Source organism: Pelophylax lessonae (genome assembly GCF_965119305.1).
Source record: "Pelophylax lessonae genome assembly, chromosome: 3".
Lineage (NCBI taxonomy): Eukaryota > Metazoa > Chordata > Amphibia > Anura > Ranidae > Pelophylax > Pelophylax lessonae.
The window spans coordinates 35,158,323-35,181,359 of NC_138770.1; the positions used below are offsets into that span (position 1 = coordinate 35,158,323).

The 23,037-nt window shown below is 43.8% G+C and overlaps 2 protein-coding genes across 3 annotated transcripts in view; both read right to left on the reverse strand.

Moving 5' to 3' along the window:
- Window positions 1–257: 257 nt before the first annotated feature.
- On the reverse strand, window positions 258–2,025 carry LOC309550281 (uncharacterized protein; the record flags this gene model as incomplete). Its single annotated transcript, XM_082250686.1, has 2 exons — window positions 258–954; window positions 2,020–2,025. 2 exons carry the CDS (start codon window positions 2,023–2,025, stop codon window positions 280–282), a joined length of 681 nt encoding a protein of 226 aa, XP_082106812.1. The 3' UTR covers window positions 258–279.
- A 3,636-nt stretch (window positions 2,026–5,661) lies between these two features.
- The window catches only part of LOC309550773 (gastrula zinc finger protein XlCGF66.1-like), a 150,806-nt gene continuing 133,430 nt past the window's right edge, over window positions 5,662–23,037 (reverse strand). Inside the window, exons 1-4 of one of the 2 annotated variants that reach the window (XM_082251108.1) lie at window positions 15,232–15,339; window positions 11,365–11,499; window positions 11,155–11,278; window positions 5,662–5,860 (exon numbers count right to left, since the gene is read on the reverse strand). In XM_082251108.1, the coding sequence (XP_082107234.1) occupies window positions 5,697–5,860; window positions 11,155–11,278; window positions 11,365–11,499; window positions 15,232–15,327 (519 nt within the window). In that variant the 5' untranslated portion in view covers window positions 15,328–15,339 and the 3' untranslated portion in view covers window positions 5,662–5,696. Of the gene's footprint in view, window positions 5,861–11,154; window positions 11,279–11,364; window positions 11,500–15,231; window positions 15,340–23,037 lie in introns of those variants that run through there. The other variant, XM_082251109.1, reaches the window with a different exon arrangement.

Sequence of the window (23,037 nt, forward strand, 5' to 3'; positions counted from 1 at the left end):
CAGGTTTTTAATGTCATTCTTTCTGGCCAGCCCATAACCTTGACGTAATGCGTTACATTGGAGTTATCGACTGGCCGCTCTGCTGTAAGTTAGAGTTAGGGGGCGCAAATTACTTGCCCTGACAACACATGCTACAAAAAAATAAAAATAACTTGCTCCTAATTTTTTTAGCTGGCTCCTAGATTCATAGCAAATTTGTCAAGCACTGTTCTAACCTGTGTGCAATCTCTGATGCATATTAAGTCTGGATTTATCTGAAAAAAATTTCCAGCACACAGGTCAGGTAAATGGCTTCTCCACCATGTGCAATCTCTGATGTATTTTAAGATTGGACTTCTGCGAAAAACATTTCCCGCACTCAGGACAGGAATGTGGCTTCTCACCTGTGTGAGATCTTTTATGCACCCTAAGTGTGGAGTGAACACGGAAGGACTTCCCACACTCAGAACAGGGATATGGCTTCTCCCCTGTGTGACACCTCTGATGTTCGACAAGTTCTGATTTTCGTCCAAAACATTTTCCGCAATCAGAACAGGAATACGGCTTCTCTCCCGTGTGAGTTCTCTGATGTTTGAAAAGATCAGATTTTCGTAGAAAACATTTCCCACACTCAGGACAGGAATACGGCTTCTCACCTGTGTGAGATCTTTTATGCACCTTAAGTGTGGAGAGAACACGGAAGCACTTCCCGCACTCAGAACAGGGATACGGCTTCTCCCCCGTGTGACACCTCTGATGTTCGACAAGTTCTGATTTTCGTCCAAAACATTTTCCGCACTCAGAACAGGAATACGGCTTCTCTCCCGTGTGAGTCCTCTGATGTTTGAAAAGATCAGACTTTTGTGAAAAACATTTCCCACACTCAGGACAGGAATACGGCTTCTCCCTGGTATGAGGTTCCTCAGGATAAGAGGAATACGATGGTCCGACACTGTCCCTCACAGTCTGAGGTTCCTCAGGATAAGAGGAATACGATGGTTCATCTACACTGTGTGGTGCCGGATGGACATTTGTGGTAGCCAGGTTTTCTCCTAGACTATACTGTGTGATGTCCTCATCTTCTACTTTACAGTCTGGAGACAAAGTGAGACAATCCTCTGAGGTTTTCCTCATCTCCCATCCATGTACTAAAATAGAAATACAAAAATTATTACTAGACATCAGCAGATTGGTTCCCCTAAACCAGGACTCTGCCCGCATCAGGCAGCTTTGTCTCTGAGGATCTTACAATTCCACCCTCAAGGTAACTAGTAAATGGGTCCTCTGATCTCCTACCAGTTCATTTCTTTATTCATGGACCTTAGTCAGAGAGTGAGGAAACAACGAGAACTGTCTTTTATAGGAGTGACAGTGACGAGGGGATTATAGGATAAGTGTCCCCTCCCCCCTCTATCACTCATTGCCATCTTCCCAACACAAGAAGTCCTGCACTTCCTTATTTTGTCCATGATTTAGTCGTGAATAACAGCAGGGCTGAGCCCCACCAGAGGTCAGAGAGTGAGGATGGGGGAGCATGAAGACCACCATCATTGGGTTACTGACTCCTCCCTCATTATCAGTTTCTGTTTACATCGCCCTTTAGGGTGTTCGCTGAACACCCCCCAGACCCTTATTCGAGCATGCAGCCTTGCAGGCCAGGAAAGGGGGGGACAAGCAAATGCCCCCCTAAACCATACCAGGCCACATGTCCTCAACATGGGGGGTGTTTTGAGGCAGGAGGGGCTCTGTGATGGTACTGGGATTAAAAGACAGCTACTTAATGGTTTGGATGGCTTCAAGTGGGACAGTAATATTTGTCAACAGTGTCTCTCAAGAAATATGGAGATTTGATCCCACTTTGCACTGTGAGACCTGTGGCCTGTTGCTATGGAGTCTGTGAAACCTAGATGTGTATTCCATGTATAGTCAGACAGACTGTCTTGGCAGCCTTGTCCTATTGTCTATTTAAAAAAATGTTGCATTGATAGATGTCCCCCAGGTCAGTACCCGGACCCTCATACCCTTTTTAGGGCCAATTACTTGCATATAAGCCTTGAAAATGGCACATTAGATTTTTCATGTTCGGACCGTCCCACAGAAATATACTGCGGCAGGGTGGCCCTCATCTGTGAAATGATGTCCCTGTACGTCATTTCCTGCACAGGGCCTAGGGTGCGCGTGTTGCCAGCGACCCGCCCTGCTGTGATTGGACACAGTGGGAGCCAATCAGTGTGTCTGGTGGAACCGATGTTCGCCGGCACCCGGCAATTATTTGTGAGAGAGGAAGAAAGGCAGTCTATGTAATCAAGGCAAATCGCTGTTCTGTCAGAGGGGATGACGGAGAGCTTGTGTTTCTGCTAAGCAGGAACATGGATTTCTGTCTTCCCCCAATCAAAGCACCTCCCCCACACACAGTTAGTAGGCACTCCCAGGGAACTCTTTTAACCCTTTGATCACCTCTGATGTTAACCCCTTTTCTGCCAGTGTCATTAGTACAATGACAATGCATTATTTTAGCACTGATCATTGTATTGGTGTCAATGGTCCCCAAAAAGTGTCACTTTGTGTCCGATTTGTCTGCCGCAATGTTGCTGTCCTGCTAAAAACCACTGATTGCCGCCATTTCTAATCAAACAATCCCGAGTTTGTAGACTTTTGTGAAAACCAATCAATATACGCTTATTGGGATTTTTTTTTTACCAAAAATATGTAGCAGAATACAAATTGGCCTAAACTGATGAAGAAATTCGATCTTTTTATTGGATGTTTTATAGCAGAAAGAAAAAAATAAATATATATTTTTATCAAAGTTATCGCTGTTTTTATGTTTATAGCTGCTACGTGTATAAAAACTGCACAGGTGATCAAATACCCTTAAACGAAAGCTCTATTTGTGGGTAAAAAGGAACAATTTCATTTGGGCACAGCATCGCATGACCGCGCAATGGTCAGATAAAGTAACGCAGTGCCGAATCGCAAAGAATGGCCTGGTCATTAAGAGGGGTAAACCTTCCGGAGCTGAAGTGGTTAGTAGGGTTTGTGGCTGGGGCCAAACTTTTTCACTGTTTTGGAGTTCCGGTGCGAACTGAACCGGGGGGGGGGGGGGGGTTCAGCCCATCACTAATTATTAACAACATGTAAAAGTCTGTGCTCAATCAAATCATCAGACTTTTACATGTTTCTACCAGCTGGTAGAAAATGGGTGTAACAAAAGAGAATCCATATTATGTGTATATATAGCAGTGGGTAGAGGAGAGAGAAAGCAGAAGTCAGGACTATGTAATGTACAATATAGAGTATATAGTGCAGGGGTCAGGAATATGTAATGTACAATATAGAGTATATAGTGCAGGGGTCAGGAGTATGTAATGTACAACATAGAGTATATAGTGCAGGGGTCAGGAGTATGTAATGTACAACATAGAGTATATAGTGCAGGGGTCAGGAATATGTAATGTACAACATAGAGTATATAGTGCAGGGGTCAGGAATATGTAATGTACAATATAGAGTATAAAGTGCCGGGGTCAGGAGTATGTAATGTACAACATAGAGTATATTGTGCAGGGGTCAGGCGTATGTAATGCACAACATATAGTATATAGTGCAGGGGTCAGGAGTATACAATGTACAACAGAGTATATAGTGCAGGGGTCAGGATATGTAATGTACAACATAGAGTATATAGTGCAGGGGTCAGGAATATGTAATGTACAATATAGAGTATATAGTGCCGGGGTCAGGAGTATGTAATGTACAACATAGAGTATATTGTGCAGGGGTCAGGCGTATGTAATGCACAACATATAGTATATAGTGCAGGGGTCAGGAGTATACAATGTACAACAGAGTATATAGTGCAGGGGTCAGGATATGTAATGTACAACATAGAGTATATAGTGCAGGGGTCAGGAGTATACAATGTACAACAGAGTATATAGTGCAGGGGTCAGGATATGTAATGTACAACATAGAGTATATAGTGCAGGGGTCAGGAGTATGCAGTGTATTTAGTGTTAACCACTTAAGCCCCGGAAGATTTTACCCCCTTTCTGACCAGGCCCTATTTTGCGATTCGGCACTGCATTATTTTAACGGACAATTGCGTGGTCATGCGATGCTGTACCCAAATGAAATTGATGTCCTTTTTTCCCCACAAACAGAGCTTTCTTTTGGTGGTATTTGATCACCTGGGCGATTTTTACTTTTTGCGCTATAAACAAAAAAAGAGCGACAATTTTGCAAAAATAACAATATTTTTCACATTTTTTTATATGAAATTCCCCCCCCCCAAAAAAAGTAAAAATCTAATTTTTAACATTTAAGGCCAATTTGTTTTATGCTACATATGTTTGGTAAAAAAAAAGAATTGCAAAAAGCGTATTTTGATTGGTTTGCGCAAAGTTATTGCGTTTACTAACTAAGGGAAAGATTTTTGTCATTTTTGTTGTTTTTTTTTTTTTAACGAGTAATGGCGGCGATCTGCGTTTTTTTTTGCGGTACTGCGACATTGCGGCGGACAGATCGGACCCTTGACTGACATTTTTGGGGGTACCAGTGACATTACTACAGTAATCAGTGCTATACATATGCACTGTTACTGTAAAAATGACACTGGGATGGAAGGGGTTAACTTTATTGGAGAGGGAGGGGTTAAGTGTGTCCCTAGGGGCGTGATTCTAACTGTGATTGGATGTGGCTGTGTGTGTAACAGCACAGATCAACGGTCCTACATAGCAGGACCGAGTGATCTGTGCTTTTACACAGGGGAGAATGACAGGCGGCTTTGTTTACATTAGCCGCCTGCCTTTCTCCCTCTCTACCCGACGATCGCGAGTTAACGGCGGACATCGGGTCCGCCGGTCACACGCGCCGGCTTCTTCAGGTACAAGCGGGGCGGGAGCACGCCTCCGGTGGTGCGTGCTCGCCCCCCCAGCGCGCGCTCACCCCCTATTCGCTCCCAGGCTAGTGACGTACCGGTACATCACGTTGCCTGGGAGGGGCTGACCGCCGCCGTATATAGTTGGGCGGCAGTCGGCAAGTGGTTAATGACCCACCTGTGCTGATCTTTGATGTCCCTGTTATTCCAGCCACCTCTGCAGACTGTTGATCATCCCTTTCATACGTCTCCTCTTGTGCTTTAACATCAACTTTTATATCTATCAGATCTTCAACCTAAACCAAGAAAAAGATCAATAATAAAATCTGTATGACATAAGCTTAAATATTGTGACATCACCAAAAAGAATCCACAGTTGATTTACTAAAGGCAAATATACTGTGCTCTATAAGTGTGTTGTTCTATATCCGAGGGGAAGCTAAATTATACATTTTTTATCCTTGCATGTGATTGGATATTCTTTGCAAAGTGAGGCTTTACCTTATTTACTAAGCTCTGGAGCATCTGCACTTGCATTGCACAGTCTATTTGCCTTTAGTAAATCAACCCCAACGTCTCTACGAGTCCATGTTCTAGATGCTCTAATCCACCAACCAGTGAGGGATGGTGTGACCTTCCTGTGTGGAATCCCGGGAATAAAGAGGACGGGGACATCTCTCTGGTGGATTCCTTGTATTAGGTGGCTCCATCATATCCTTGTGTCCTTCTGAAAACTTCTCCATCACTCCATACTCCTCATCCTCCTCTTTATACTCTTCTTTAACATCAATATTAGCATCCCCGAGGTTTCCACTCTGAATATATAATAAAAATGACATCAATGGTAACAATGCAGATAATGTACAGATCCTAATGATACTATCAGTGATTGTTCCTCATCTACCTGATGATGGTGAGGGATGGTGTGACCTTCCTGTGTGGAATCCCGGGAATACAGAGGACGGGGACATCTCTCTGGTGGGTTCCCATTACTGGATCCATCTGTAGGAAACACACACACTGACTGAATACATTATTATTATAATACAGGATTTATATGACGTCAACAGTTTGCGCATTGCTTAACAAAATGAAGGCAGACATTACAGTTACAATACAATTTGGTATAAAAGGAATGAGAGGGCCCTGCTCTTTAGAGCTTACAATCTAAAAGGGAGGGTCAATTGATACAAAAGGCAATAGCTGTGGGGGATGAGCTGATGAAGAAAGTGAAACAGTGAATTAGAAGCCGGATAGGCTTCTTTAACCACTTTACCACCGGAGGATTTTGCTGTCTTCCGTCCAGGCCACTTTTTGCAATTCGGCGCTGTGCAACTTTAACTGACAATTGCGCGGTCGTGCAACGCCGTACCCAAACTAAATTTGCGTCCTTTTTTCCCACAAACAGAGCTTTCTTTTGGTGGTATTTGATCACCTGTGCGATTTTTACTTTTTGCGCTATAAACAAAAAAAGAGCGTTTATTTTGAAAAAATAACAATATTTTTCACATTTTTTTATATGAAATTCCCCCCCAAAAAAATGTAAAAATCAAATTTTTTTAAAATTTTTGGCCAATTTGTTTTCTGCTACCTATGTTTGGTAAAAAAAATCACGATAAGCGTATTTTGATTGGTTTGCGCAAAAGTTATTGCGTTTACTAACTACGGGAAAGATTTCTGTCATTTTTGGTGTTTTTTTTTTTTAACGTGTAATGGCGGCGATCTGCGATTTTTTTTGCGGGACTGCGACATTGCGGCAGACAGATCGGACCCTTGACTGACATTTTTGACACTTTTGGGGGTACCAGTGACATTACTGCAGTAATCAGTGCTATATATATGCACTGTTACTGTAAAAATGGCACTGGCAGTGAAGGGGTTAATTTTATTGGAGAGGGAGGGGTTAATGTATGCCTGGTGCTTACTGACGTGTGTGGGGGGAGGTGAGACAGGGACAGATCGGATGTCCAGCTATGCTGAACACTCCGATCTGTCACTCCCTGTCACTATGGAGATCCGCCCGCTGTGTTTACACACAGCGGGCGGATCTCCAGACTCGATCCCCGACGATCGGGTAAGAGCAGCGGCGATCGCCGCTGCTCCTCCCCTGGCCCGACTCCCGCTGTGAATGAAAACAGCGGGAGCACGCCTCCGGCGGCGAGCGAGCGCCACCTACAGGGGGAGGAGTCCAGCGACGTAGGTCTACGTCGCTGGACGGGATCGTGGCAAAGTGCCGCAGTAGCCTCCATGTGAGCGGAGGTAAAGTGGTTAAAGAGAAGGATTTTCAGGGATCGTCTAAAAATGGATAGATTAGAGGACAGTCGGACAGATTGGGGTAGAAAGTTCCAAAGAATGGGAGAAGCTCTGGAGAAATCCTGGAGGTGAGCATGGGAAGAGGTGACAAGGGAGCTAGAGAGCAGGAGGTCTTGGGAGGACCGAAGAGAGCGGCTTGGTTGATATTTTGAGATCAGGTTAGTGATGTAGCTGGGGGAAGAGTTGTGGATGGCTTTGTAAACTATTGTTAGTACTTTTAATTGTATTCGTTGGGTGAGTGGAAGCCAGTGAAGGGATTGGCAGAGAGGGGTGGAGGACACTTAACGGTTGGTAAGGTGGATGAGTCTTGCAGCAGCATTCATTATGGACTGAAGGGGGGATAGTCTGTGTAAAGATAATCCAATGAGTTGCAGTAGGAGGAAATATGGGGGAGGAAATATTATGAGCTCAGTTTTAGATAGATTCAGTTTGAGGAAGTGGTGAGACATCCAGGATGATATGTCTGTTAGTAGATCAGTGATGCGGGAGGAGACTGATGGGGTGAGCTGAGGGGTAGAGAGGTAGATTTGGGTGTCATCAGCATAGAAATGGTAGTGGAAGCCATGGGAGGCTATTAGCTGACCCAGAGAGGAGGTATAGATTGAGAATAGTAGAGGGCCAAGGACAGAACTTTGGGGGACCCCAACGGTAAGAGGAGTAGCAGAGGAGTAAGTGGAGTTGTAAGAGACACTGAAGGCGCGGGGAGATAGGTAAGATGTGAACCGCAGTCACGGAGACCAAGCAAATTTAGTTTTTTGAGGAGGAGGGGGTGGTCAACTGTACCAAAGCAGCAGAGAAGTCAAAGAGTAAGAGTACGGAGTAATGACTGTTAGTTTTAGCTGTTAGTAAGTCATTTGTGAGTTTAAAGAGAGAAGTTTCTGTGGAGTGCTGCCGGCAAAATCCAGACTTAAAGGGATCAAGTAGGTAATTCTCAATGAGGGGCTTGCTCAGTCGGTTGTAGACTAGACGTTGAAGGAGTTTGGAGGTAAAAGGGAGTGAGGAGATAGGTCTTAGGTTAAGATTAGTGGGGTCTAGTGAGGCTTTCTTTGGTATGGGAGTGACTAGTGCATGTTTTAGGGGGTTGAAGAAGATGTGAGTTATGGCGTGTAGGATAAGCCAGACCGTAGTATTTGAGAAGGAACAGGTCCAGGGTGCTGGAAGTTAGGTGGGCGTTAGAAAAAGTTTAGTGACTTCCTTTATAGTAGATGCGTTAACCACTTTAGCCCCGGAGGATTTGGCTGCTCAAATGACCAGGCCCTATTTTGCGATTCGGCACTGCGTGAATTTAACGGACAATTGCGCGGTCGTGCGATGCTGTACCCAAACAAAATTAACATCCTTTTTTTCCCACAAACAGATCACCTGTGCGATTTTTATTTTTTGCGCTATAAACAAAAAAAGAGCGACAATTTAAAAAAAAAAAAACTAATAATATTTTTCATGTTTTTTTATATGAAATTCTCAAAAAAAAATGTAAAAATCAAATTTTTTTTAACATTTTAGTGCAATTTGTTTTCTGCTACATATTTTTGGTAAAAAAAAAAAAATTGCAATAAGCGTATTTTGATTGGTTTGCACAAAAGTTATTGCGTTTACTAACTACGGGAAAGACTTATGTCATTTTTTTTTTTTACTAGTAATGGCGGCGATCTGCGATCTTTTTTGCAGGACTGCAACATTGCGGCGAACAGATCAGACCCCCTAACTGACATTTTAGACACTTTTGGGGGTACCAGTGACATTACTACAGTAATCAGTGCTAAAAATATGCACTGTTACTATAATAATGACACTGGCAGGGAAGGGGTTAACTGTATTGGTGATCAAGGGGTTAAATGTGTCCCTAGGGGCGTGATTCTAACTGTCAGGGGTGTGGCTAGTGAAGTAACCACAGAGACATGCGATCCTACATAGCAGGATCACATAGCCTCTGTGATCACTTCAGGGAGAATGACAGACGGCTGTGTTAACTCTCTCTGCTGCGGGAGATCGCGAGTGGCCGGCGGCCATCAAAGCCACCGGTCACATGCGCTTGCTCCCCAGAGAATGATGGAAAAAAAAGAAAAGCGCCACTCTGAGTGCAGTAAACTCGGTACTTTATTAGCCATATACCATCATGGGTACTCACAAGATAAAAATTGTAAAAACATGATGAATTCTTCAGATGGTCGATAGGTCCAAGGCCTCAGCGAGGGGGGGCTGTTGTGCTCCAGACAAATCCGTGGCTGACTGCAAGAGTCAGCGATATGCGGACCTAGGGGACACCAGCAGCGCCTTCGGCGGCGGACTTCCGGGTTGGGCGTGGAACGTGGGGTGTGATGACGTAGGCGACGCGTTGTCGGAGCATGCGCTCCTTCCTCAGGCCTCTGTCAGAGGCCTGAGGAAGGAGCGCATGCTCCGACAACGCGTCGCCTACGTCATCACGCCCCACGTTCCACGCCCAACCCGGAAGTCCACCGCCGAAGGCGCTGCTGGTGTCCCCTAGGTCCGCATATCGCTGACTCTTGCAGTCAGCCACGGATTTGTCTGGAGCACAACAGCCCCCCCTCGCTGAGGCCTTGGACCTATCGACCATCTGAAGAATTCATCATGTTTTTACAATTTTTATCTTGTGAGTACCCATGATGGTATATGGCTAATAAAGTACCGAGTTTACTGCACTCAGAGTGGCGCTTTTCTTTTTTTTCCAGCATCCTGCAAGCTTTTCTTCTACACTTGAGATTAAGCTGCCTTCAGGAGAGCACAGACCGGTTTCATGTATGGACTCCATGGACTCTTTTGTAACATCTTTCAGGTCCGTTTAGTTTTCCTTTGATCATTAGGAGCCCATTGAGGTTACTTTTCAGTCTGGTTGCGCCAGTCCTTTCATGTTTGTCCCCAGAGAATGAGCAGGGGCGGGAGCGCGCCACCGGTGGCGCGTGCCCGCCCCCGGTGGCGTGCGCCCGCCCCCTACAGTCTCCTGGGCGAGCGACGTAGGTCTACGCCGCTTTGTCCAGCAGCGGCAGAGTGCGGCAGTAAATGTAAGGTGGGCGGAGTTAAAGTGGTTAAACAAGGGAAGAATTGATTGTGCAGGAGGACAAGGAGTGTAAGGTGTGGGAGATATCTGTAGAGTAGAGATCTCATCCGGAATTGTATCAATCTTATTTTTGAAGTGATTGGCAATCTCTTGGGCAGTGAGTAAGTTAGTGGATGGAGGTAATGGAGGACGAAGTAGAGCGCTGAAGGTAGAATAGAGTTGACGGGGACTGTGTGACGGAGTGTTAATGATTGTGATAAAATAGGTCTGTTTGGCAGTGTGGAGACTGGAATTGTATTTTTGGAGGGCAGATTTATATTGGCTGAAATCTTGCTGTGACTTAGTCTTACGCCACAGACGCTCAAGAGCACAGCTATGTTTTTGAGGCTTCTGGTATTGTCTGTCTGCCAGGGTTGTAGCGGTCGGGTCTGATTCTGTGTATAGTGAGGGTGGCCAAGGCATCCAGGGTGGATGACAGTGAACTGTGGAGGACAGAAGTGGCCAGGTGGGGGCAGGACAGGGATGAGATTATGTTGTAGAGACCTTCTGTAACAGAAAAAAGAAATGAAGGGTTAAGATGGCGAACTTTTCTACAGGTAATTGTTCGGTAGTTGAAAGGCAAGGCGGAGGACAAGTAGAGAGTGAAACTAATGAGGTGGTGATCAGAGAGAGGGAATGGAATGTTGAAAAGGTTGCAAGGATTGCATAAGAAGGAGAACATGAGGTCAGTTGCCATTAAAGTGAGTAGAAGTGTGTCCATTGTTTTAGGTCATAAGAGGAGGAGGTTAAGCTCAGAAGTTTAGAAGTAGCAGGAGTGGAAAAATTAACAGGGATGTTGAAGTCACCAAGAATGATTGTGGGAATTTCAGAAGTGAGAATACATTGTTTCTATGTGTTTATCAGATGATGGGGGATCTAGGTGGACCCTCCGTACTGCTCTCTCCTTTACAATAAAGTCTCCTCTTACCCGGTGATGTGAGGGGCGGCTGATTGTCCATCATGACGTCCTTGTAGAGATCCTTGTGTCCTTCTAAATACTCCCACTCCTCCATGGAGAAATAGACAGTGACATCCTGACACCTTATAGGAACCTGACACACACAATGATACAGTCACCATCCAGACACATCCCTTGTCTGTTACTGGATAATGTCCCAGAATTCCCAGCACCGCTCACCTCTCCTGTCAGCAGCTCCATCATCTTCTTGGTGACTTCTAGAATCTTCTCCATGTTGTGTCTCTCAGGTTTTAGGGAGTCACATGGAGGCACTGTGATGGTCATATGATCACCTGACTTCACCAGAGGAAATCTCTGTATTGGAGAACCAATAGGAATATCATGTTAGAATCCCAGAATCCTCCTCACCTCTCTGGTCAGGTCTGTGTTTTATTAATAGAGATAAGAGTGATGTCATGTGACCTCCCAGAATCCTCCTCACCTCTCCGGTCAGGTCTGTGTTTTATTAATAGAGATAAGAGTGATGTCATGTGACCTCCCAGAATCCTCCTCACCTCTCTGGTCAGGCCTGTGTTTTATTAATAGAGATAAGAGTGATGTCATGTGACCTCCCAGAATCCTCCTCACCTCTCCGGTCAGGTCTGTGTTTTATGAATAGAGATAAGAGGGATGTCATGTGACCTCCCAGAATCCTCCTCACCTCTCCGGTCAGGTCTGTGTTTTATTAATAGAGATAAGAGTGATGTCATGTGACCTCCCAGAATCCTCCTCACCTCTCTGGTCAGTCCTGTGTTTTATTAATAGAGATAAGAGTGATGTCATGTGACCTCCCAGAATCCTCCTCACCTCTCTGGTCAGGCCTGTGTTTTATTAATAGAGATAAGAGTGATGTCATGTGACCTCCCAGAATCCTCCTCACCTCTCCGGTCAGGTCTGTGTTTTATTAATAGAGATAAGAGTAATGTCATGTGACCTCCCAGAATCCTCCTCACCTCTCCGGTCAGGTCTGTGTTTTATTAATAGAGATAAGAGTAATGTCATGTGACCTCCCAGAATCCTCCTCAACTCTCTGGTCAGGTCTGCATTTCATTTATAGAGATAAGAGTGATGTCATGTGATTAGGCTTGTGACGGTATCAGATTTCCATGCTGCAATTAATTGATTAAGGTCATTAAGGCCATGTTATACGGTATTATCACGGCATTCAATTATTAAATATAAATTATTAAATTTCTACCTCACTTCAATTTCATTGCTGAATTGAAGGACTTTGGTTCACTTTTGCACATTATTATATAGTCGGTCAGTACAGACTCTGTGAACCAGGCCTAAAATAAGCCATCAAGCAGTGTCTGGCCTACCTGGTGATGACTGGTCCTGGCTCGCGGCTCCGATCCGATGGCCTGGTCATTAAGGGGGCAAATCCTTGTGGTCCAGAAGTGGTTAAACCTGAAGGAGGAGCGGTGTTTTTATTTAACATAGCAGCCCATTGATTCGAATGGGCTTGGGCTGCTATGTCTGCATTTTCCACAGTAAAAAAGGTGCATGCAGCAAAAAAATGCAGTGGCCGTGAAATCCATCCTGCTTTTGCACCATGCGACTTACCTGCAGTTCCTGCTCTGGCATGCTTTCTGCGTTTTTATATATGTAGGCCCAGCATTTAAAATCACAGTTTGCCTGTGCAGGAACTGCAGGTAAGTCGCATGGTGCAAAAGCAGGATGGATTTCACGGCCACTGCATTTTTTTCAATTCTGCATGCACCTTTTTTCAGCTGAAAACGAGGGCATAGCAGCCCAAGCCCATTTGAATCAATGGGCTGCTATGTCTGTGCAAATGTGGGCCGCCAACCTGCATACATGTGAACCGCCAACCCGCATAAATGTGATCCGCCAACCGTGGACTGCTATGCCTGTGCATATATGTATATATATATATATATATACACACACACACACACACACACACAGTGACAGTACATGGTAATAGTAGTGGGTAGGTACTTGCAGAGATTTGCTTGTAATAGACACTGTGTCTGTCTGTGGCTGAGCCCGGGAGGAAGCATGCGGCTGCAGTATAGAGCAAAACCGCTGCTCCCTGTGTATGGCTCCTCCTGTCACAGGCAGGGTGCATCTGATATCACTCCGCCTGTGAGCCGGGCCTATACAGGAAGTAGCGGCTCCATTCTAGTAAAGGAGAGCTGAGCCGGGAGTCTGGACACCGCGGGGAAACGCTGGGGCTAGTGATGGCAAGTTTGATTCTGACGCTCTAATATACAGAGAGCATAGGGAGACAGTATATAGAGACGTGTTTCCTGCAGAGATGACGCTCTAATATACAGGGAGCATACAGAGACAGTATTTAGAGATGTGTTTCCTGCAGAGCTGACGCTCTAATATACAGAGAGCATAGGGAGACAGTATATAGAGAGATGTGTTTCCTGCAGAGCTGACGCTCTAATATACAGAGAGCATACAGAGACAGTATATAGAGACGTGTTTCCTTCAGAGCTGACGCTCTAATATACAGAGAGCATACAGAGACAGTATATAGAGACGTGTTTCCTGCAGAGATGACGCTCTAATATACAGGGAGCATACAGAGACAGTATATAGAGATGTGTTTCCTGCAGAGCTGACACTCTAATATACAGAGAGCATAGGGAGACAGTATATAGAGACGTGTTTCCTTCAGAGCTGACGCTCTAATATACAGAGAGCATACAAAGACAGTATATAGAGATGTGTTTCCTGCAGAGCTGACACTCTAATATACAGACAGCATACAGAGACAGTATATAGAGATGTGTTTCCTGCAGAGCTGACGCTCTAATATACAGAGAGCATACATAGACAGTATATAGAGATGTGTTTCCTGCAGAGCTGATGCTCTAATATACAGAGAGCATACAGAGACAGTATATAGAGATACAGTATGTGTCCTGCAGAGCTGACACTCTAACTAAAGGGTTAAATGCTGAATCTCAATTTTGATCTCTTCTCATCCAGACTGTGTCCCCCCTGTCTGTGCCTCATTGGGTGTGACGGTTCTGGGACTCAGTAACTGGTCGGCTGTACTGAGTACTCTTGACTCTGAACTGTGATAGGTTGTTTCCACTTTCCAGCATGTCATTGTGCTGGGAGCCATCTGATTGGTTACAGGGAGGAGCTAAGCTCTCTCACTCTAGGATCATATTACCAGAGCTGTCTCTATTGAGTGAGTCACAAGTGATCTGATTCATACGAGTCGTCCATTCACTGAAAAGAATCAATGCAAAAGGCAGACTTGGAGAGCAGAAAAACACGGGATTTAAAAAATGACCACAATAACAATACCGTGTGTATGCGATACCGCGATATATTGCATTACTCAAAACTGGCATATCTCTACATGTGACCTCCCAGAATCCTCCTCACCTCTCCAGTCAGGTCTGTGTTTTATTTATAGAGATAAGAATGATGTCATGTGACCTCCCAGAATCCTCCTCTCCTCTCCGGTGTTTCATTGAAAAAACCATACCCGTGAGAAAACCATACCCTCGTCACTTCCGGGGCACCTACGGAGGGTATGGATTTCTCATGGTACTTACACTTGCCGCGATTACATTAAAACAGCTCCTATGCAACATAAATCATCTCCGCTCCTTCCCCTCTCACTTCCCTGCTCTCGGCTAATAAATATAAAAGCGTATCACGGAGCCGAGATCTCCGTCATTTCAAATTCATACACCCGCCGCCGCTTTTATATTTACTAGCCGACATCAGGGAGGTGACAGGGATAGCAGAGGAGATGATTGATGTTGCAGCCGAACTGTTTTTATGTAACCGCCGCAAGTATAACATTACACACAATACCGTGATTATTTCATTCCCTCCGAGCATGCGCACTCCTCAACTTCACTGCTGTTCAATGGTGTTTTCGATGCTCTGAGCATGCGCACTGTTACGCTGCTCAGCTGTTTCGGACAGGAAGTGACGAGGGTATGGAAATTTAACGAGGTATGGAATTCTAACGTTACACCGGTCAGGTCTCTCTTTTATTAATAGAGATAAGAGGGAAGTCATGTGACTTCCCAGAATCCTCCTCACCTCTCCTTTTAGCAGGTAGATGATCTCCAGGGTGAGGTTTAGTACCTTCTCAGTCATGTGACTCCGGTTCTCCTCCATCCTCATTGGTACCATCATTTGATCTATACAGGTCTCCTTGTAGACGGATAAATTTGGGAAATGAAAGTAAGAATTATTTGGATGGTATTGGTCACACAATAATAAAATGTGGATGTGAAGGGGTAATAGGAGGGTTGCTGTACATTTAAGAACTACTGATCACACAGGAACACATTTAGTTTGGAATTTTTAGTGTTTGTTACATCTTTGAGGACCCGGGACCCTCTTGACCTGCCAGATCAGAATTTCCCTTTTCTCTGTTTAGTTTGTTTTCTTTCTGAACTTGTTTTACAGATGAAACAGAACTCCTCTAGTAACAAGTTCTCACCAATAAGTGAAGGAATTCCCTTCTTCATCCTACTTGATATTCCAGAACAAATCATATGGCCAGTGAGGCAATAAGATGGTTAAGATTGCCAGTTCTGTAAGGTCTGAAAAATAAGTGCAGGTGGGATGGGAGGGCCATCACAGACCCAGAGACCCCCTCCCTCCCTCAGAGTCCCCTGAGCTCTCCAGCCCCCTATTCCCTCAGAGCCCTACAGCCTGACTACCCCCTCAAGGGTCCAAAGTCCTCCAGCTACAAAACCCCTTCAGTGTCCCCTAAAGTCTTCCAGCTTTACTAACCTCTCGCAGCCCCTCAACTCCTCTACTTCCCTCAGAACCCTCAGTATTTTCCTCCCTCTGACACCAATGATGGAACATAGAAAAAGAAATGAACTACCCAACAATAGGGATGATCGAACGGTTCGGGTCGACCATTGGTTCGGCCCGAACATTGGGTGTTCGAGGTTCGGCCGAATTTAGATTTTTTTGCCCAAAAAGTTCGGAATTCGGCAACCAGAACTGACCAAAATGCAATGGGACAGGAAATGGGCTTTATAAGCCCGTGATTGGACCAGAACCATCAGTAAAAGCCAATTGAGGGGGCAGGAGAATGCTAGGAATGTGATTGGAGTGACTAGGGGGTCCATAGTCCAATCATTAGTGAATACGCCCCCCAGTATATAAGATAGCCCCCGCCAAATTCCTAGCATTCTTATACGGGACATGAAAGAGAGTGGAATGGTGTTCTGTTCTAATGTGTTACAAAGTGTCATTTAGCTATTTTTAGTGTGAGGAAAGGGATATCTAGTGTAGTTAGAGTGCTCCTTTTACACTTAAGTTAGCTTCAAAAATTTAGTTTCTGTAGGGAAAGTGTTAAGTGTAAGGGGACCGTAGTGTAGTGTAGGGTTAACTGGCAGTGACTGCTATGGCAGGGTGACAAAACCCTTCCATAGCAGGGTGACCGCTATAGAGAAATGATCATTTCTCTGAGTTGCTTCGGCACAGGCATATGGCTTCTCACCAACCAAGCATTTTTTATGCTGCAGGGTTTGCCACTGCCAGTGCTTTTTTGAGGACATGTTTGATGTCAGACATGACATCTGAACATGTGTATAGGGGGTATATATACACATATATGTCTGTATATATACCCCTAGACATATATAGGTGTGATAGTAGCAGAAATATATGCTTGCGCTAATGAAATCATTTACAGTAATATATTTCTGCTACTATCACACCTATATATGGCTAGGTGTCTATATACATATAAGTATGTGTGTATATATACCACTATACACAAGTTCAGATGTTTTGCCTGCCTCAAAAGAACCCAAAAAAATGCCAAAAAAACGCTAGCATCAAAAAAAAAATGCCCAGGTGTGTTTTTGCTGGCATTTTTTGGGGGTTTTTGGAGGCAGGCAAAACATCTGAACTTGTGTATAGTGGTGTATATACACACATACATATATGTATATACACATCTAGACATATATAGGTGTGATAGTAGCAGAAATATATGCTTGCGCTAATGAAATCATTTTTCATGGAGTATCAGCCATACTCCTGTGCTACTATCACACCTATATATGGCTAGGTGTCTATATACATATAAGTATGTGTGTATATATACCACTATACACAAGTTCAGATGTTTTGCCTGCCTCAAAAGAACCCAAAAAATGCCAATAAAAACGCTAGCGTCAAAAAAAAAAAATGCCCAGGTGTGTTTTTGCTGGCATTTTTTGGGGGTTTTTGGAGGCAGGCAAAACATCTGAACTTGTGCACAGTACCACTATACACAAGTTCAGATGTTTTTCCTGACTGCAAAGAACCCAAAAAAATGCCTGCTATTAAACCGGCAAGGTGTGAAAACCGAGAAGCCATACTCCTGTGCTGAAAGTGTTCTAATACAAACAATCCTTTTTTTTTATGGTTCTGGACATGCTACAAAGCTGAAACTTCACAGGTACACCCTTTAGACCCCCCAGACACAAAATCACACAAAAAAAAAAGTTCTTAAAAATTTTCATTTTTTAATAAAAAAGCCAATTATTGAAAAAATTAAAAAAAAAAAGATTTTTTGATTTTTACTTTGGATTTCGTATCTGGGGGGGGTCTAAAAGGTGTACATGTGAAGTTTCAGCTCTGTAGCATGTCCAGAACCATAAAAAAAAAGATTGTTTGTATTAGAACACTTTCAGCACAGGAGTATGGCTTCTCGGTTTTCACACCTTGCCGGTTTAATAGCAGGCATTTTTTTGGGTTCTTTGCAGTCAGGAAAAACATCTGAACTTGTGTATAGTTGTACTGTGCACAAGTTCTGATGTTTTGCCTGCCTCCAAAAACTCCCAAAAAATGGCAGCAAAAACACACCTGGGCATTTTTTTTTTGACGCTAGCGTTTTTTTTGGCATTTTTTGGGTTCTTTTGAGGCAGGCAAAACATCTTAACTTGTGTATAGTGATATATATACACACATACTTATATGTATATAGACACCTAGCCACATATAGGTGTGATAGTAGCAGAAATATATTAGTGTAAATGATTTCATTAGCGCAAGAATATATTTCTGCTACTATCACACCTATATATGGCTAGGTGTGTATATACATATAAGTATGTGTATATACACCACTAAACACAAGTTCAGATGTTTTGCCTGCCTCAAAAGAACCCAAAAAATGACAAAAAAACGCTAGCGTCAAAAAAAAAAAAATACAAAAGATTTTTTTTTTTATGGTTCTGGACATGCTACAGAGCTGAAACTTCACATGTACACTTTTTAGACCCCCCCCCCCCCCCAGATACGAAATCCAAAGTAAAAATCCAAAAATCTTTTTTTTTTTTTTTTTTTTAATTTTTTCAATAATTGGCTTTTTTTTTATCAAAAATGACAATTTTTAAGAACTTTTTTTGTGTGATTTTGTGTCTGGGGGGTCTAAAAGGTGTACATGTGAAGTTTCAGCTCTGTAGCATGTCCAGAACCAGAAAAAAAAGATCATATAGGTGTAAAAGGAGGGTCCCACATCCCTGTTCTACTGAAAAATTATCTTTTTTTTTCATGGTTCTGGACATGCTACAGAGCTGAAACTTCACATGTACACTTTTTAGACCCCCCAGATACTAAATCCAAAGTCAAAATCAAAAAATCTCTCTTTTTTAATTTCTTCAATAATTGGCTTTTTTTATCAAAAATGAAAATTTTTAAGAACTTTTTTTTGTGTGATTAATAGTTAATGGGGCATGACCCAGAACCCTAGGCACTTTTTAGGGGCATTTATTGGGTTTTAGGGCTTAAAAATGGTGTTTTGTGATTACCGAAGTTCGGGTCCCATTGATTTCAATGGGGTTCTGAAATCCGGGCCGAACTTTCGGGAAGTTCGGATTTTCTGGCCGAACCGAACTTTTCAAAAGTTCGATCATCCTTACCCAACAAGTGCCATCATCCAAATAATAATATTGAGGAGAAATTTAAAAATATATGGTTGGATAACCAGACCATTATTTCACAAAAACTGTGGACTTTCGGGGACACATGGTAGAATGAACTACAGCAACTCACAATTATTAAAAAATATAATTTTATTACACAAAAATCTAAAATAAAATTGAAAAAGTGAAGAACAAAGACAATCCTCACTCAATAAACTGGAACATATATGATGGAACATATTCTTCATGGCAGGCTGGGGAATGTTTTCTTCCTCCTGACCAGCAATGTAAGGGGCTCTATGCTCCATACTCCTGACCCCTGCACTCCATCATTGTGTTGGCTGCATATTGTAATGATTGCCCATTGGCTGCCTGTGTAGTGTAATATTTGCCCTTTGTAGGCCATGTATGGTCAGGATGGTCATTGTCTTGTCTATTAATCGTCAGTGCTGTTTGTTTAGAGGAACATATTACTAGAATTTATCTCCAAAATTAGAAGAATGTTCCGACCTCGAAAGTGTGACAATTTCTGACCCTGAAGGGGTTAATGTAGGTTTCCACACTATATATGTGTGTATCATCATCTGCTGGAGATAAAAGATGTCACAGTGACTATTGAGGAAGAGGACGGACATTACTGGGTGTAAACAAAAAATAAGATCTTATTACCTCCTCTGCTGCCAGCATTGTCTTCTCTCTACTTCTTTCCAACTCACCTCTCACCCGGAACTTCCTGTCTGTATCTGACATCACTTCCTGTCTGTACCTGACATCACTTCCTGTCTGTATTCCATAGAGACTTCCTATCTGGGTAGAAGAGAGATCACCACCTTGTGGAGCTCAGAGGAACTGCAACCCTGAGAAATGTCTTGTAGTGTGAACACGGTCTTGTGCTGTGTGTGTGGACTGTACACTGATCAGCAATAACATTCTGACCACTGACAGATGAAGTGAATAACATTGATTATGCCGTTACAATGGCATCTGAGAGTGGGTGGGATATATTACACAGCAAGTGAACATGTTGTCCCTGAAGTCGATGTGTTAAAAGCAAAAAAAAAGTGTTTATTGCAATTTGTTGTTTATGGGGCAGTGTAGCAGCAGACCGATCAGGGTGTCCATGCTGACTCGTGTCCACAGCCAAGAGAGCCTACAATGGGCACGTGAGCATCAGAACTGGAGCACGGAGCAATGGAAAAAGGTGGCCTGGTCTGATAAATGACGTTTTCTTTTCCCTCATGTGGATGGGCGGGTGCGTGTGCATCTTTTACCTGGGGAAGAGATGGCACCAGGATGCAATATGGGAAGAAGGCAAACTGGGGGAGGCAATGTGATGCTTTGTCTGGCGGAGCCCATGCCTTGATGGCAGAAAAAAGGGGCCTACTCAATACTAGAGTAATAGATCGTAATGTTCTGGTGGGTGGCTATAATATTCTGGTGGGTGATCATAATGTTCTGGTGGGTGGTCCTAATTTTCTGGTGGGTAGATATAATGTCCTGGTGGGTGATCATAATGTTCTGGGGGGGGTGGTCCTAATTAGGGGTCGACCGATTATCGGCGAAGCCGATATATCGAGGGCCGATATGCACTTTCCCCGATATATCGGAATCGGCCACCAAGATGACAGATATTTCGGAAAGTGCTTGTACCGGAGTGATGCCTGCAGCTAGAGGCATCACCCCGGTACCGGCGTCCATAGCCGACGGTCGGCTGTCTTGTAATGACAACCGATGCGGCTGAGAAGTCACTCGGCTGTCATTATCAGGAGCGGGAGGGGACGTCCCCCTCGGACTCCCGCAGCCTTCTGCAGCTTGCCTGGGTCTCCCGTTCCACTGGGAGACCCGGGCAACCAGCCTGCATGGCCGCCAAAATCACGATCAAAGCTGCATTCGGCTCTGATTGGGTCTCCATGTAAAAACCCGGAAGTGATGTCATGACATCACTTCCGGGTACTCTGCACCAGATTAAAAAAAATTGCAGCATTTAAAACAGAACAGCCAAGCTTGGTATTTTGAATTCTTTTAAGTGCAGAGGAGGGGTTTGGGGTCTTTTAGACCCCCAGATCCCTCCACAAGAGTACCTGTCCAGTGATAAAAATAAAAAATATATGTTTTTTTAAATGAACAAAAATATCGGCCCATATCGGCCGATACCGATATGCAATGGCCAAAATATCAGTATCGGTAACGAAAAACCGATATCGGTCGATCACTAGTCCTAATGTTCTGGTGGATGGTTATAATGATCTGCTGAAAAAAATGGGGGGGGGGGGAGTTGATAATAAGCTGTAGGATATTTGCTTCTTTTCAACCTCTCAGCAGATCTCCTGCAGCTTGTTAGCACCCATTTCCCTTTCTATGTCTCAACAGATCTCCTGTAGCCTATTAGCACCCATTTCCCCTTCTATATCTCAGCAGATCTCCTGCAGCCTATTAGCACCCATTTCCCCTTCTATATCTCAACAGATCTCCTGCAGCCTATTAGCACCCATTTCCCTATTAGAGAATAAAATGGCGGTAGTTCCAATGTTTTATGTCACACGATATTAGCGCAATGGATTAGGAAACAGAAAATGTCAGTAAAAAACCCAGTGCAGGTCATTTTGGGGTCACAGACACAATCTATCCCCAATTCATAGATTCCTAGAGAAGAGTTTGTTGTGGAAGTGAAGTTTGGTACAAGTCAATGAAACCCCTGACACTCCCAGCTGAGAACAATGAAGGAGATTACTATTCCAATCCTCCAACCAGTTTTCTGGCTGGGAAGGTCTGGGAGTCAATATTTCCCCAGCTGACCAGGAACAATGAAGGAGTTTACTATTCAAATCCTCAACAACTAGTTTTCCCACTCGCTATTTCCCCAGCTGGCAGAGACAAGATTTCTTATAGAGTGTCAGCTTTTTGCATCGTCCAGCATCAGGAAATGCTAACAAACTGAATTGGGTGATAAATACAATGACTCCTCCCCTTTCCATAAATCCCGCCCTCTTATCATGAAAGTAAAAGATGTTATACATCATTAACGCGTTTCACCTCATCAGTATCCAGTGATCAACCATAAAGTGACATAAAAGTCCATCCAACGTCTCCTTCATGCTTCAATAAATGATATCACCACCAATAAATGTCTCCAAACCCTCCAGAGCTTCTTCCTCCAAATCTCAGTATATGCTCCAGCAAACCATGTGTAGTGGACTACAAAACACCTCCTTCCCCAAACACCAATCCCGTGCTCTCTTGGTGCTCACACTCAGATTGTGCGCTCCCCAGGCCTCCATCACCCTCCTAATAAGTGGCTCCACAATAGCTTTGGAGGAACCCTGGCTGGACTAGGCAGTAATATATTTCTATCCCCTTCGGTGGGAGTGGAGATGACCCATCTATAAGGATATACAGTACATACACACACAGCACAAGGCCGTGTTCACACTACCAGATGTTTCTCAGGGCTGCAGTTCCTCTGAGCTCCACAAGGTGGTCATCTCACTTCTAACCAGACAGGAAGTCTCTATGGAATACAGACAGGAAGTGATGTCAGATATACAGTAAATAGGAAATTCTGGGCAAAAGGTGAGTCGGAAGGAAGTAGAGAGGAGACGTTGCAGCAGAGGAGGTAATAAGATCTTATTTTCTATTTACACCCAGTAACCACCCGTCATGTCCGTCCTCTTCCTCCATAGTCACTGTGACGTCTTTTATCTCCAGCAGATGATGATACACACATATATAGTGTGGAAACCTAGATTAACCCCTTCAGGGTCAGAACATTTCCCCACTTATGGGACCGGAACATTCTCTTCATTTTGGAGATAAATTCTAGTAATATGTTCCTCTAAACAAACAGCACTGACAATACATAGACAAGACAATGACCGTCCTGACCATACATGGCCTACAAAGGGCAAATATTACACTACACAGGCAGCCAAAGGGCAATCATTACAATATGCAGCCAACGCAATGATGG